Below are 16104 nucleotides of genomic sequence, written 5' to 3' on the forward strand. Positions count from 1 at the left end.
TTGTCAAAAAGCTAGGAGTAAAATTCAAGACAATTTAACTCCACAGCTGATGCTTTGGTTATAACAATTATTTGTAAAAAAATTACAGAAAAACACTTCCTCACTTACCTGTTCTGTTCTAATTATTGTATTTAAAATAAAGAAAAATAAATTTGTTTGTTAACTTCTTCTAAAACAGGCCTGGCCCTCCTGTTGCCTTCTAAGAATGATCTTAGTGTTGCATAATACTTCCTGGAAGGAAAAACATTTAACTTTTATAAATAGGATAGGAAAGATTTATTAGTGATGCCTCATTTACCTGGGATAATTACTGGAATTCAGATTTCAGTGACCTCTGTGAACCTAAAACAACACAAAACTTTGAAGTTAAAAAATAAAATAAAACAAAAACAAAGTGCTTCTCGTTAGTGAGCAAGGCTGGAAAAAAACAAGACCCAGTGGTTATGGGTTATCAACTTGTGGTCAACAAATAACGGAGGTTATCCAGTAGGAGAGTGTTGGCAGAGATTTGTGATCAAGGGCAGCAAGCTTGGCAACATAGCAAAGAAGACAGTTGACCGACCAAAACGCATTGAAGACCACATGGCTGATCTATTCCAGTGGCTGCTTTTTGAGGACATCACTGTGTCATGTTTAAGACACTTAAACAACTAAGTGTAAATTCTGGAACACTTAGTAAAATAGACTGGTAGTTGTGTTTACTTCTATCACAGAGTTATTTGCTAAGGAAGAGCAGGCTTTGTTGATGTGCGATCCAGCACAGCTGGTTGTAAGAGAATTTATGGGAATCTGGTTCGTGGTATAGAACTGAAAGGACATCGGCTTTAGTGTTCAGTCAGACAATCTATGCTTAAATCCCAACTCTGTCTCTGGGATTTGTGGTTAAGTCGCAAAAGATCTCTAGGCCTCATATTCTGAAAGCGAATTATATACTATGTGGTCTTGCAGGTCACCATCAGTGCCAGCAGTCTGTGAGTTGTAATAGATCACAAGTTAAGTTGTCATACCAGCACACTTGCCTTTAGTCCTGAGAAAGCCCCACTAAATAATGGGATTTGTCTGTTTTACCAGTTTTGCTTCTTACCCAAGGTAATAAATGGATTCTGATGTTACTGATAGAATGAATGAGATGTGATTCATTTTTCCAATTGAAGTTGTTTTAATAAAATTTGTTATACATTGGACCTGAAGAAATTAGATAAGGCATGAAGAAACTAAATTTTAGACAAGTGTTAGCTTTAGTAAAATATGAAGGACTACTCCATTATTCCACTAATTACTAGCATTTATTTCCCTGGTGAAAATGGGAAAAGGCTGCAAAAATATTTTAAAACCCTGTAAACTTCTAAAAAATGTTAAATGTTTGGAAGACTGGTGATTTAAGGTAAATATGAGTCTGGAGTTCACTTTTTAGGCAACTGCTTATATGTGCATATTGTTTTTAATTGATCTTAAGTATGAAAGAGCTTTGCATATAAGGTGGAATTTAAAGAGCTTATTTTCATGCAAAGGTGAAAAAAATTACTACATAGAAATCTGAGGTCTGGCCTACATAGATTGGGATTTTCTAGTGTCATGTGCCCTATGTGTTCTATAGTAGGTGCTCAGCTAACATATTTCATCAATCCTAAAATGACATTAATAGTAAGGCACAGCTTTATTTTATGTAATTTTTAGTACACAGGCTGTAAGCTTAATTATGCCACAATGCCTTAACAATGGTCTTGCTTGAGGTATGGATTGGTATGGCTAGTCCCCTTATCAGTTCCCAAGTATTTAATAATTTTAGTAAGTCCTCCTAGATTTTTCTTAATTTAAAAAAAATCTTTATTGTTGAAAGTCCTAGCTTTGATTGTATTGCTTTAGTCCATGATAAGCAATTCCTTTGCAAGTTTGTTAGTAACAGAACAGATTTAATTATTTGTAGTTATCTTCCTTTCTTAATTCAAAACATTTGGATATAACTTTGCAAGAAATAAGAATTGGACTCATTCCTCCAGAGAATGACTTGCTTCACTGATTTTGAAATTATACCTCGTGGCTCTGTTTCTGTGTCATGCTGAATACCCAATAACTTTTGTCAGTGCCAAAGTATAATGTAAAATTTTCAACACATAGTTTCAACATGTATATAACACTCTTGAAATGCCAAAAATAAGAATAGCCTTGACCAAATTTTCACATATGCAGGCATTAAAAACTAGAGTAAATAATACAATAAAAACTTTATTACTGCTACCTGGCTTACTGCAATTTAAAAGATGCCATCAGCTGTAAATTAAAACAAAAAATTTCAAAAACTTGATTTCAGTGCTATGAAATTTGAAAAAATGTGAATATTAGAATTGATGAAATAAAGTAAATCTTACTTGAGTTGGTGTAGTATCAACTATAACCTAGAACTGTTGGAGAATTCAGTGATGCCTAAGATTAGAATGTTTGTTTTGTTATTATTTTTTAATGGCACAAAACCACTGAAGATTTATCATCTTTTTATAGCTTAAAACTAGAGATAGATACATCAATAGCCTGAAAAAGAAATGCCAGAAGGAATCTGAACAAAACAAAGAAAAGCAGAGAAGAATTGAGACCTTGGAGAAGTATCTGGCTGATCTTCCAACTCTAGATGATGTCCAGAGTCAGAGTCTCCAGGTAACAGGAAATCCAGTGCTCGTCTTTAAATGGCATGAAGAACATATTTTCAGTTAATGCTTTAGAAATTTCATAACTTCTATAATATAAAATTGTAGTTATATAATTGTCTAATTATAAGTTAAATCTGTTTAATTGCTGTTTTTAGGATTAACTTTTAATTAGAAACTGTTCATCTGAGCATAAGTAGATCTTTCTTGTTAATGTTACCTTCCCAATGAACCTGTATGTTAACTGTCTCACTTTATGTTCTACTCTCAAAGGTAGTTTCCAAACCAGTCTGACATACCTACCCCATACACACATTCACGCAGTCTGACTTTTCCCAGCATTCTGTGAGATCTCTCCAACAAGATTCAACAAGACCTTTTTTTTTGCTATCTTTCCAGATATTTGATTTGTTTTCCTCATCCTTCTTAATTTTTCCACAAATTCTTTCTTATATTTTATGATCTCCATTTACTCCTTCGACATCTTTTCTGACCATTTTCCTTTCTTTTTTTTTTCTCTATTTTTTTTATTTTTTTAATTAAATCTTTATTGTTCAGATTATTACATTTGTTCCTCTTTTTTCCCCCCATAACTCCCCTCCTCCCAGTTCCCACCCCACCCTCCGCCCTCACTCCCCACCCACTGTCCTCATCCATAGGTGCACGATATTTGTCTAGTCTCATCCCGCATCTCCCACACCCCTTTCCCCCCCAAGAATAATCAGTCCATTCCCTTTCTATGTCCCTGATTCTATTATGATCACCAGATTATTTATTCACTTGATTCTTAGATTCACTTGTTGATAGATGCATGTTTGTTGTTCATAATTTGTATCTTTACCTTTTTCTTCCTCTTCCTCTTCTTAAAGGATACCTTTCAGCATTTCATATAATACTGGTTTGGTGGTGATGAACTCCTTTAGCTTTTCCTTATCTGTGAAGCTCTTTATCTGACCTTCAATTCTGAATGATAGCTTTGCTGGATAAAGTAATCTTGGTTGTAGGTTCTTGGTATTCATCACTTTGAATATTTCTTGCCATTCCCTTCTGGCCTGCAAAGTTTCTGTTGAGAAATCAGCTGACAGTCGTATGGGTATTCCCTTGTAGGTAACTGAGTTTCTTTCTCTTGCTGCTTTTAAGATTCTCTCTTTGTCTTTTGCTCTTGGCATTTTAATTATGATGTGTCTTGGTGTGGTCCTCTTTGGGTTCCTTTTGTTTGGGGTTCTCTGCGCTTCCTGGACCTGTAAGTCTATTTCTTTCACCAGGTAGGGGAAGTTTTCTGTCATTATTTCTTCAAATAGGTTTTCAATATCTTGCTCTCTCTCATCTTCTGGCACCCCTATAATTCTGATGTTGGTACGCTTGAAGCTGTCCCAGAGGCTCCTTACACTATCTTGGTATTTTTGGATTCTTTTTTCATTTTGCTTTTCCAGTTGGGTGTTTTTTGCTTCTTCGTATTTCAAATCTTTGACTTGATTCTTGCGCTCCTCTGGTCTGCTGTTGGGAGTCTGTATAGTATTTGTTATTTCAGTCCGTGTATGCTTAATTTCTAGTTGGTTCTTTATCATAACATCGAGGGCCTCATTAGATTTCTTGAGGATCTCACTACATTTATTGACAGCTTCTAGACAGTTCTTAAGAGACCTTAAAAGTGTGGTTCTGAACTCAATATCCTCCATTGACAGTTTTGTCCTGTTTCTTTGTCTCCGCATTTTTTATGCTTTCTTGGTGCACCCCCTAGTGGTCTTTGTGCGCAGTCTTGTTGTAGTTAGGCATTGATTGTTGTCGGCAGTACCGGGGGTGCTTTGACCTCCAGGCTAACTGGCTATGAGAGTCCGCTGTGTCTGAAGTGGGAGAGCTTCTGTGCTGGATCTCTAGGGCTGTGCTAATCTAGCGTTTGCCTGAGGCTATCTGGCAAATGGCTCTGCACAGGGCTTGGGCGGGGCGGGTCCCTGGGGATCTATAGGGCGGGCCAGAGCGAGCAGTTATGGCTGCTCTCAGTTCCATCCCTAGGGGCTCTGCCTCACAGAGTCCCAGCAACTGCTGCAAACCTCGGAGAGAAAGCTGCGTTCGAGTTCCAGCCGAAGCCAGACAGTCCCGCTTCTCCCGTTTGAGTCTGGGTCCCTAGAGACTTGTCCGGATCTGGAGCTCAGAGTCTGAAACTCCCTCCAGATTGAAAACAACAACTGCGCCCTCCGCCTCCAGCCCGCTCCGCGTGCACTCCGCACCTTAGTATTTCACTTCAGCACTGTGCCTCCTCTGAGTCTGGGTATGATATTCTCTTTCCTCCTAGTTGTAGAATTTCCACTCAGCCAGCCTTCCTGTGGTTCTGGATGATGTGCGTTCCGTCTTTTAGTTGTTTTTTGAAGTGGTTGTTCGAGGCAGCAATCTCCGGCGTTAACCTATGCCGCCATCTTCGGAAGCCCCCATATTCCTTTCTTAAGGATACCCCCTCCCTAGTCTTTCGACCAGTTCTGGGGCCTGTCCTCCTGAAACCCTATTTATAAACCACCTATTTTTCAGTCTTCTTTCAAAGTCTTTCTAATCATGGAATTTTCAGCCTCAGCACTGTTGACATTTGGGGCGGATCATTTTTTGTTGTAGGTTTTGTCCTGTGCATTCAAGGATGCTTAACAGTATTTCCGGCCTCTACCTACTAGATGTCAATAGCACTGCTTTGTCCTTCCCCCCACCCCAAACCAAAACTGTTTGCAGATGTTTTCAAATGTCTCCTGGGAGGGGAACTTGCTCCAGTTGAAATCATTGGTCTAATCCACAGAGTGCCACTATTCTGCTGACTCTAGACCTACAACACATTCTCTGTTTAAGTTACTTTATAATTTCTATAACTAAGAGAGGGTGACTGAAGGAGGAGGACAGGAATTTGCATGACCAGGAACAGCAAGGAATATAGATTTTAAAACATGGGTTTATACTACCTGGGTTTATACCACATTAAGATGGCTAATGTAAAAAAAAGAAGACAGTAAGTGTTGGCAACAACGATGTGGAGAGTTAGATTCCTTATGCACTATTGGTCAGAATGTAAAATGGTGTAGCCACTATGGAAAATGATAATTTTGTCATAAAAAAATTAAAAATATAATTACCATCCAATCCACCAATTCCACTCCTGTGTATATACCCAAAAGAATTGAAAGCAGGGTCTCAAACAGATGTTTGTACATGATGTGTGTTCATAACATGATTTGCAATAGCCAAAAGGTGGAGGCAGCTAGTGCCCACCAGTGGACGAATGCATAAGCAAGATGTGGCACATGCACACCATTCAGCCTTAACAAGGAAGGGAATTCTGGCACATGCTACAAGATGGATGAACTTGAGGGTAATTTCTTATGTAAAATAAGCCAGTCACAAGGAGATAAATATTGTATCAGGTCCCTGGAATAGTCAGATTCAGAGAGACAGAAAGTCAGTGTGGTTGCCAGGGGCTGGGGGAGAAGTGGATAGGGAGTTGTTAATGGGTATAAAGTTTGTTTTGCAAGATGAAAAGAGTTCTGATTATTAGTTGTACAATTATGTGAATATACTTAACACTACTGAAATACACAGTTAAAGATGGTTAAAATGGTAACTTTTTTGTTATGTATATTTTGCCACAATTAAAAATATAATTTTAAAAAATCCCTCAAATTGAGATCATTCACCTTCTCTCGCTGTCCTCTAGAACTTTTTGATTCCGTTCTCTTCTTCTCCATAATTTCATTCTCCCAGCTCTCTTTACACAAAGGAGGAAATAAAGTGTTAGTAAGGGGATGAAATGAAAATACAGTGTGATTTTAACCAGTGTATTAATCTTTGAGAACACAGTAACAATATCTAGTAGAAAGACATTTAATATTTCATGTTTTATGAAATTTAAAACATTTCTTCTTAGCTGCAGGTTCTAGAAGAAAAAAACAAGAATTTGCAAGAGACTTTGATAGATATGGAAAAAAAGCTTGAAGAGATGAAAAAACAGGGTCAAGACAAAGAGGCACAGTTAATATGCCAGAAAAAGAAAGAAAAGGAGTTGGTAACTACGGTTCAGAAGTAAGAAAACCTTCAGTAATTCTTTTGTTATTTTAAAATTATTTATATTTTTCATAAAGCATTTCACTTAAAAATACATTAATTTATAATTATTACTCTTTATTCTTTTTATCTTAAAGAGGTATTATTAAGAACCAGAAGTAATTGTGTCCTTAAAACAGGTTGTCTCAGTTGTTGTTTAACATTTTAATGCAGCATACTGACATCTTTCCAAAGGGAGATAAGTGAAAACGCGAAGTGTCAGGAAGAGGGGCAGCCAGGTACTCAGACTGATCTCCTTAGTGAGGTGTGTCCGGTGACCTGATTGGCTCCTCTGCACCTTGCCGCGGAGGGGCAGATAGGGCCGTTTGCCACGGACGGTTCAGTTTGACTGACACATCTTGCCTCATGGGATCTTGCTTTTAAATCACTGCAGTTAGAATTATAGGGAATATTATTTGTTAATATATTTAGCTACTGTATTCAAGCTGGGAAATTAATATTGGATTCCTGAAAAATCTGGACAACTGTGTTAAATATGCATGTACACGTACTCTTCTGTCTTGTAAAACTTAAATTTATTAGATTATTGATCATAAATAGATAAAATATCCTGAAGAATGAGACAAAAAAGCAACAAAAAACTAAATTTAAGAAATATATTCTTCATGCTTATATCAGTTATATATAACTCAAGTATTCTCAGCTATTTAATCAAAATCTATCTGATGATTCCATGTTAATATTGCTTTACTACTTTCAGAGTCTTAAGTATGTCTGGTCTCCTTTTTTCCCTTGGATTTCAGTGCAGAAAATTCCAATTTCTGGGACAATTCAGTGTTCCTCAGCTAAGCTCCAGAAAAATTCATACACTTTGATTCTACCTTTACTTTTCTCCTATTTTCTGCTTTCTTGCTCTTTAAGGGAACTTTTTATAACTCCACATCGTATATCCTATCTCTCGTCTCAAAATAGCTTTATGACTTCCACTAATTCTACCATATATCTTTTTCTGTCATCTGACTGATAAAATGAAAAGAGGTAATGTATCTGTTCTCTTTTAATAGGGCATTATGATTGTAAACTCAAGCTGTGTTGTTTTATGAATATAGAATTAAGAACACTTGAAAATAATTTGAATGTTTGTTTTGTTCCAGTGTGTGCTTTTACATATTTAATATGATTTTATACCTTCTCTTTTATTTAGATTTTTCGCTTTTATTAGGTTTTTGGAGACATTGAGACTGGTATTTTTTATTTGGAAAGACTAAGTACAGTACATTTCAGAATACATTTTCCATTTCCTAATTTTATCTTGATACTCTCTGAGATGATATTATCCCAGAAAATTTTGCTCAATTTCAAATGGGTGCAAAGAACCAGAGAAAGTCTTCTATATTCTTCAGTACTTGTATGGCTATGGCAGCACTTGACTTTGTGGGCAGAAGTGTTATTTCCGTTTCCTCAGCTAAATGATACAGTATTCCTGAAGTGCCAGAACTGCAGATGTATATGTGACTTTGTTTATATCATTACAGTTTTCGGTTTTGTATAATGCTTTATGAATACATAAGAACTTTTGAGATTTCAAAAGAAATGAGAAAAGTTTTCATATTAGAAAAGTAAGTAAATATGTGGGTGTGATCCCTAATAATGCAATAGTTGATACCTTTGCTGATCAAGAGATTTATTACTTTTCTAAGTGAGCATGCTTTATAACACAAAAGAAAATGAGAATTGATATATGAAAGAAGACTTACTTGGTATTTTTCCATGACAATACATTTTCCCTTCCTCATTGTTGGCTCATTTTTCAAAAGTTTTATGTCTTTTGGAATGTTATAAATACATAGTTGTGTCTTGACTGCATTGGGGGAAAATGTATTCTGAAATTGAAATAATGTGTTTTTCACTTTTAGACTGAGAAAGCAAATTTTTTCATGGCAGGTAATATATTACAAAGCAGTACACTACATTTGTAATACATATAACTTCTCTAGTGCCATTATTTACCAACACATCTGAAGCCCATATTGTATATTAGGACTGTCAATTCTTTGTCCACAATCTGAATATGGCATTTCTCTTTTGAAATTCTGTAAGCATGCATTGAGCCAAACTGAGGACATTGTCAGGAAGCAAGATCACAAATGCTCCTTTGTTTTTTTTTAAGGCAGAAAACACAGGATAGCCATAATACTTGAAAGGAGAAAAATAATGAAAATAACAAAACCCAAATAAGATGAAGTCTATTTCTTTTACTATTCTGTAACTCTTGAGGATGACCACAAGCTAAAGTGGAGCTATTCCTAAGTGTCTTTCTGTTATATTTTGGTTTTGGTCATTATTGTAAATGTTATAATTTTCTCAGGGCTAATACCATCCTCCCATTTACCCTTTTATTCTCAGTGTGCCAGAGGGTCTTTTGTCTTTTGTTCTTCTAAAATGCAACTCTGTTTCATGGCTAGCATGAGAAATTGTTAGGTGAAGTAATACATATATTAGATTGCTTCTCTTATTAATAAAGGAGAAATGCAATTCTGCTGGTTTAGGCAACAGCTATCTTTACAAACTTTTCCTGAGCTCAGAGTGAAGGGCAAAAGATGTGTATTCATATTCTTAGGCTCCATACCACAGTCATCTTAACCCAGGAACTCTGCTTTGGTGGGGGAGGAAGAGAAGAGGGCTTAGACCTCAGAGCTCGGGTGAGGGTAATGAGGGCCTGAGGATGCCACATACTAAGCAGCTTGACTCTGGTCTCATTCCTGAAGAGATGATCAGCCTTCAGTATGTTTCTTACTTTCATGAACTATAGGTACTCAAACTTATTTATATACTGTCCGTAAGTCTTGATTAAAAAATATTATAGACCCTTGCCAAAACTGGTTTGGCTCAGTGGATAGAGCGTTGGCCTGCAGACTGAAAGGTCCCAGGTTCGATTCCGGTCAGGGGCATGTGCCTGGGTTGCGGGCACATCCCCAGGGGGTGTGCAGGAGGCAGCTGATCGATGTTTCTCTCTCATTGATGTTTCTGGCTCTCTATCTCTCTCCCTTCCTCTCTGTGGGAAATCAATAAAATATATTAAAAAAAAATATTATAGACCCTCAGAAGGGGCTGTATTTATGTTGAAATTTTGTACCAAAGTTAGCATCTAGAGCCCATTTTCTTTATATAATTGTTTTTCTAAAACAGTTTGCAGCAAAAGGTAGAAAGATGCCTTGAAGATGGAATTCGCCTTCCTATGTTAGATGCAAAACAGCTTCAGACTGAAAATGATACCTTGAGAGAAAAAAATGAGAATGCTAGTAAGGTCAGTACGTATCTTTCATAATAACAAGAAATCAATGCTATGTGGTCATGGTCATATGTGTAGATATATAACTTAGAGTTATTTGATTTATATTTTTTATAATATTTAATAGCTGATGGAATTTTTAGTTTGCATGTTTTTATTTGGAAATAAAATACCCATTTAAGTAAACTTAAATAAAATCCAAACTGGGGAAATTATATTCTTAGAAAAAACAAAAGGATATCTTTTTCCTTCCTACATTATTCAAAGTCTGTTTCAAAGTTATTTTTGTAAATTGCATTAGAGAAAATTTTTATTAAGAAGTAGGAAGACTTTTGCAATTTTACATATGTGGCTATTAAAGGATACTTGGTATGAATACTTTTATTAAAAAATTACACCCTAATTTTTTAAAAAAACTTATAATTTCCTGTGATTTTCTTTGTTTTCTTGAAATACCAATACTTTTAAAAAGCAATGGGAAAAAATTGATTCAGACTGGTATGTTTTCTGTGTTTTAGATAATAGACCGCCAACAAGATGAGATTAATAGAATGATTTTAGAAATTCAGGTAAGAAATGTTTTGTGCTCATTTTAATTTAGCTACTTGCCAATTTACTCTTAATGGTTACACAACCTAAACATATTAAAGCATATGTATATATTTGTGTGAAAAGATTAATAGCACTTGAGATGAAGTTGCAAATTCTTTAATATTAATCTTCCAGTTTTTTAGAACAGAAATGCTGCTCAGTGAATCAATTCTTCAAAAAATTGTGAAGATTGTCTATTCCTTACTTGTCCTTGTTTTAATTGGGTGTAGTCTATCTCTATTACTAAACACACATTTAGTTAAGGTCATCATGATCTAACTAAAGACAATGGACTTCGTATTTTTATTATTTTTTATTACTATTATCTATTATAATATTTATTAGATAGGAATACATTTCAAAAACCTCATAGGATTTTTCATCTTCTTTCCAAAATGATCTGCTTGAATTAGTTTATGAGGTGTTGTCCTCATTTCTGTTTGTTCACCTGCCAGTGGGAGGTCTGACAGTGGTCTATTTTTAGTCCACTGTGCAAGAGCCTTCTCCTTCGTAATAATTCTATGTGTATTCTTCCTTTATTATCAAAACATAGACATAAGTTTATTTGTTTATGTATTATGTAGATTTAATATATTTTACCCAGATTAAAAACATTCTTGGAAAAGATGGTGTTTTTTTCCCGTTATAGACATCTGCTCTAGAGGTAATACGGTTTGACTTAAACGTGAGCACTTCATCTTCCAAGGGACTGGGGGGGATGATAGATCTAAACTATTCAGAATCAATATTCCTTGTTACTTAACAGATTGCATTTTGCTTTCAATTTTAACATGCTTTGTTTACAATTCTTTTTATTCTAGTCTATGCAAGGGAAACTTTCTGAAGAAAAGCTGACCACTCACAGGATGATGGAAGAGCTGGAAAAGAAAGAAAGAAGCCTGCAGAGATTAACAAAAACATTGCTTGATGTGCGTAGAAGAAATTCAAATTACTTTCAAAGGATGATTCAGTATCTATTTAAGTTAAAGCAGATGCTTATTTTGTACATATTCAAAAAACATTTTTAAATTGAAGATTTGATTTTGATGTGCCATTTAATTTAATCTATTGTTTCTTACTAAAATTATAATAAAAAGACAGACTTATCTTTTTGTCTTAGAATACAATTTCACAGACATTACTCTAAGTCAAATGTTAGATAGAGATTAGGCCCAAAATCATCGAATAAGGCGTAAATTGAATGTACACAATTACCCTAGGGAATCTTTAAGGAAGATGCAGTGTTGACACTGTCATTGGAACAGATTACACTTCCTTCACTTAATTATGAGATGAACTACTTGGCTTGCATTTCAGGACATGTTATACAGATAATACTTAATTTTAGTTTTTAACTGTCATTGTGACATTTGCACTTAAATACTTCAGAATGTATTTCCAAAAATTTGGGACATTTTCCTGTATAACCATATCACAATCGTCACACCCAGTAAGAATAATATGTCTTGATATTTGATAATACCCAGTCTTCTTTACAAATGCTTTTTATAGTGACTTGAAACTAGCATTCAGTAAACACAGTGAGTTGCATTTCCTTTTGTCTTATAAACCGAAGGCCCCTTCTCCCAAGTTAGTGACTTGTTGATAAAACTATGCCTGTTTGTCTTGTAGACTGTTATTTGTCAGACTTCTAGGTTTGTCTGATTGCTTCCTCGTGGTGTCATTTGTCTTGTTCTCTACCCCCTCTATTTTCTTGTGAGCTAGAAGTTAGAGCTAAACACATCGTTAGATTCAGGTCAAGCATTTTTTGTAGGTGTTGTTCACATCATCAAGTTATATGTTTGGTTATATCACTGTTAGTGACACCAGTACTCATCTCATTGGGTGAAGGGTGACAGCCGATCGTTTCCAGTGTCATGTTAGAGCCTCTGCAAACAGCAGGCATTCTGTGGGTGGTGCTTAGGCAACTGTGTGAATATGTAGTTTGCCAGCACCCTCTACTTTGTTGGTTTTAGTATCCAACGGTGATCATTATCTGCATCATTAGATGATTAAAAGAATGGTATTTTTTTCTAATTGCATCATTCCTTTTACATTTACCAACTGGCACTCATCTATTTTTAAAAAATCTTTTTCTCATCAACTCAGGCTATTTGGTTATTCTGAAATACAGTCTCAGTTGGAAAGCTAATTAAACTTACCGTTCATGAGCACTTTTCAGGATGGGAGTAGATGATGACAATTTGGGAGATGAGGCGAGGGTAACTTTCTTGAAGTGTAGCAAATCATGAGTCATATTGATAATTCAAATTTAACAATTTACAGTTGTTCAGGGTCTTTTTTTCTTTGAGTTTTTAGTTGTATTTTTCTCTTACACTGAAAATATTGGTTCTGGTTACTATAACAACATACATACTTAGTAACTAAATCACTATTGCTACTAATACCATAAAACTACAGGATGAGGTGTAAGTTCCTTTGTGGTTCATTTTGTTCTTAGGATAAATCTTGTTTTAAAAAAGTACATATACAACCAAGATGCTCATTATGTGAGAGACTCCTAGAAACTAAGACGGTTTGGAATTGTATTTCCTCTGTAGGGCAAAGGAACCATTCCATTATTTAAATTATCTTTCTTTTTTTCCCCCACTAAATTTGGTTCATGTGCATATAGTATTCCATTGTTTCGTTTATAGACTTGGTGGGGGGAATGTTAACCTGTATGGCTTTTGAGTACCTATCCTCTGTTTTAACCATGTTTTCTTCATCCATTGCAGAACCAAAGACACACAGAAGAGACATGCTCTGTGTTGGATGAGGGCCAGGAAGCAGACCAACCCAGGCAGCAGACGGTTCTTTCCAAACGACCACTCTTTGATTTGAGTGTGATTGACCAGCTGTTCAAGGAAATGTCCTATTGTTTGTTTGACTTGAAGGCATTGTGCAGTATTCTTAATCAGCGGGCTCAGGGCAAGGAGCCAAATCTTTCATTATTACTGGGAATCAGATGTAAGTGGCCCATGACTTGTCCTTACGGTATTGCTTAACTGTTAGAAACCGGTCTTCATGAATTAGGAACTTCGGACTGCATTTTCCGTATTTGTTTTTAATCTCCTTTCTTACGTAGATTTCTAAATTTCTGAATCATTCTGTGGGTCGTGAATACATGTTTTTACTTCATTAGTAGGACTTACCTCATGCTTACAGAAGTGAGCGTGGCCTTAGGTGATATGGAATGGCAAATCTACCTGCGTGCTGAGCTGTGCGGATCTCTGATGGAGTGATGATAGGTGTGGTTTCCTGACCACTCTTCTAAATATGATAATTCTGTTGGCTTTCAATAGACCCAGCCATCTGTCCACTAGAAAATATTGGAGTAAAGATACTCCCTCGCTTTCCTCTGTAGCGTTTGTTCTGTGGAGGTTTTCATGCCTACAGGTCTCTTGCTCTTGTCATGCCTACCTGCTGGCTTTGTCCCTTTTGGTGTGACACCACCCATTCTGGCCACTCTGCCTTCCTCCACACGGAGTTGTGACAGCTGCCACAGGGTGTCCCAGTGTCACGTCCCTTCTGTGCTGCTGTTGCAGGGACACTCATTTCTGCATGTGCTTCTCAATTTTATTATTGGCGTGTTAGTCTCCTTTTAATACAGAAGAAATGGACTTCAGTGAGGAGGTAGGAAAGGAGTCAGGTCATTTATGCAGCAACATGTTGTATTGAGTAATTACCTAATAATATAGTAAATATGTACCTAGAGAGGGGACTAGGTTTTTTTCCAGTTTTATAAAGATTCCACCATCTTGCCCTAACTGGTTTGGCTCAGTGGATAGAGCATCGGCCTGTGGACTCACGGGTCCCAGGTTTGATTCCGGTCAAGGGCATGCACCTTGGTTGTGGGCACATCCCCAGTGGGGAGTGTGCAGGAAGCAGCTGATTGATGTTTCCTCTCATCGATGTTTCTAACTATCCCTCTCCCTTCATCTCTGTAAAAAAATCAATTAAAAATATATTTAAAAAAAGATTCCACCATCTTGTATCACAATAATTATTTTGTCAAACCAAATACATAATACTCTTGATCAAAATGTATCACTTGTTAAATGAAACGTAACTGTGCTCAGAAATGTTAGCAGAATTTCCCTCATATTCATCAAATGCCTTCTTCAGTCCAGGCGTGATAATGCAGATAATTGGAACATAGCCCTTGCCTCCCACATTAACCACATTCTGAGAGCGTTGTGATAAGTATAATTGAGATGGGCACAGGGACAGTGGGAGCACAAGGGAAAGCAACTGAATCGACCTGGTAAGGGCTATGAAGACGGCATGGAGTGACTGGTGTTGGCTTGAATCTTAAAGGAGGAGTTTGCTAGGTGAATATGGGGTGGCTCAGTTAGCAATGATCTCTTGGAACAAGAAGCAAAAGCTCAGTGTCAGAACTCATTTTCTCCACCATTTCAGAGATGGTCACTCTTTTACTTATTCTGTAACCTATATCTACACCTATATAATAATTTGTTAATGTTTTTAGTAATAGGATAAGAGAGCTATCTTAATATGAATAAAAGGGAGATTTAAGAACATTGCCACAGTCATCTCTCCATGAATACTCTTTCCAGTCTTCACAATTTAACCCCAGAATTCTTACCTTGGAGTTCAGCATTGTACAGCTAATTCTTTTGAATCTCCATCTCCTCACTCTGTGTATTATTTGTTGGCACTGCTCACCCATGCTTTTTTGTTTGTTTGTTTTTGGGTTTTTTCCCCTTTATTGAATAAAATAATACAAATGTGTCCTTATCCCCCCAATGTTCACCCATGCTTCTTAAACGCTCTGCCACCATGGTGTTCATGACGTCACCCTGTAGGTCTGCTGCTACCTTTATGACTGCTCAGTCTCAGACTTCTATGGAATTCTCTGCCCCTGAAATACTGAGCTCCCCCAGATACCTTGTGTTGTTGGGTTTTTGTCTCTTTTTAGATGTTTTCTTTGAATAATCTTATTAATATCCTGTTGGTGTGTTCTGTTATCACTGTACCTTTGACCCATAGAGACATTTATCTCTTATTCTGCCTAGAATGTCCCTTCTGGGCTCCTGATTATATTGACTTGTACGTTAGGACCAGCTGTTTCATAGGCATCACAGACTCAATATGTCCAAAGCAGAGCCTACTTCCCTTCCCTCTGTAAACCAACTCTTCCTCTTAGTGAGTAGCACTATCCACCTGTCACCCCAATTGGACTTTATCCTCTTTCCTCTGTCGTGTGTCCCATACACAATCCCTGGCCCCTATGCATATTGAGGGTAGTTGGACTCTGTTGTTTTTATCAGTCTCTTCCTGCTCCTATTGTGTATTTCTGCCATTACAACTTCATTGCACTGTGGCCTTAATTCAAGCTTTCCTCTGGACTGGTCTGTCAACCATCTTGCCCCTCCCCCAGTCCATTTTTCACAGTGCTGCCAGAGTGATCTGTGGACTTCCTAATACTTACACTCCCCAAAGTATAGGCGGGTAGCTCACACCTGTCTCTTCAGCCTTATTTCTTGGCACTCTCCTCTCTCATAATTTGTGCTTTACTGT

General features: G+C 36.7%; 1 protein-coding gene across 1 annotated transcript in view; it reads left to right on the plus strand.

Moving 5' to 3' along the window:
- Nucleotides 1-16104, plus strand: part of CEP85L (centrosomal protein 85L) — an 85458-nt gene that overhangs the window by 65669 nt on the left and 3685 nt on the right. The window contains exons 7-12 of the mRNA XM_081094582.1: nucleotides 2500-2652; nucleotides 6541-6695; nucleotides 9867-9984; nucleotides 10488-10538; nucleotides 11382-11489; nucleotides 13299-13530. Of these exons, the coding sequence (XP_080950708.1) occupies nucleotides 2500-2652; nucleotides 6541-6695; nucleotides 9867-9984; nucleotides 10488-10538; nucleotides 11382-11489; nucleotides 13299-13530 (817 nt within the window). The remainder of the gene's footprint in view (nucleotides 1-2499; nucleotides 2653-6540; nucleotides 6696-9866; nucleotides 9985-10487; nucleotides 10539-11381; nucleotides 11490-13298; nucleotides 13531-16104) is intronic.

Source organism: Myotis nattereri, assembly GCF_964212035.1.
Source record: "Myotis nattereri genome assembly, chromosome: 6".
Lineage (NCBI taxonomy): Eukaryota > Metazoa > Chordata > Mammalia > Chiroptera > Vespertilionidae > Myotis > Myotis nattereri.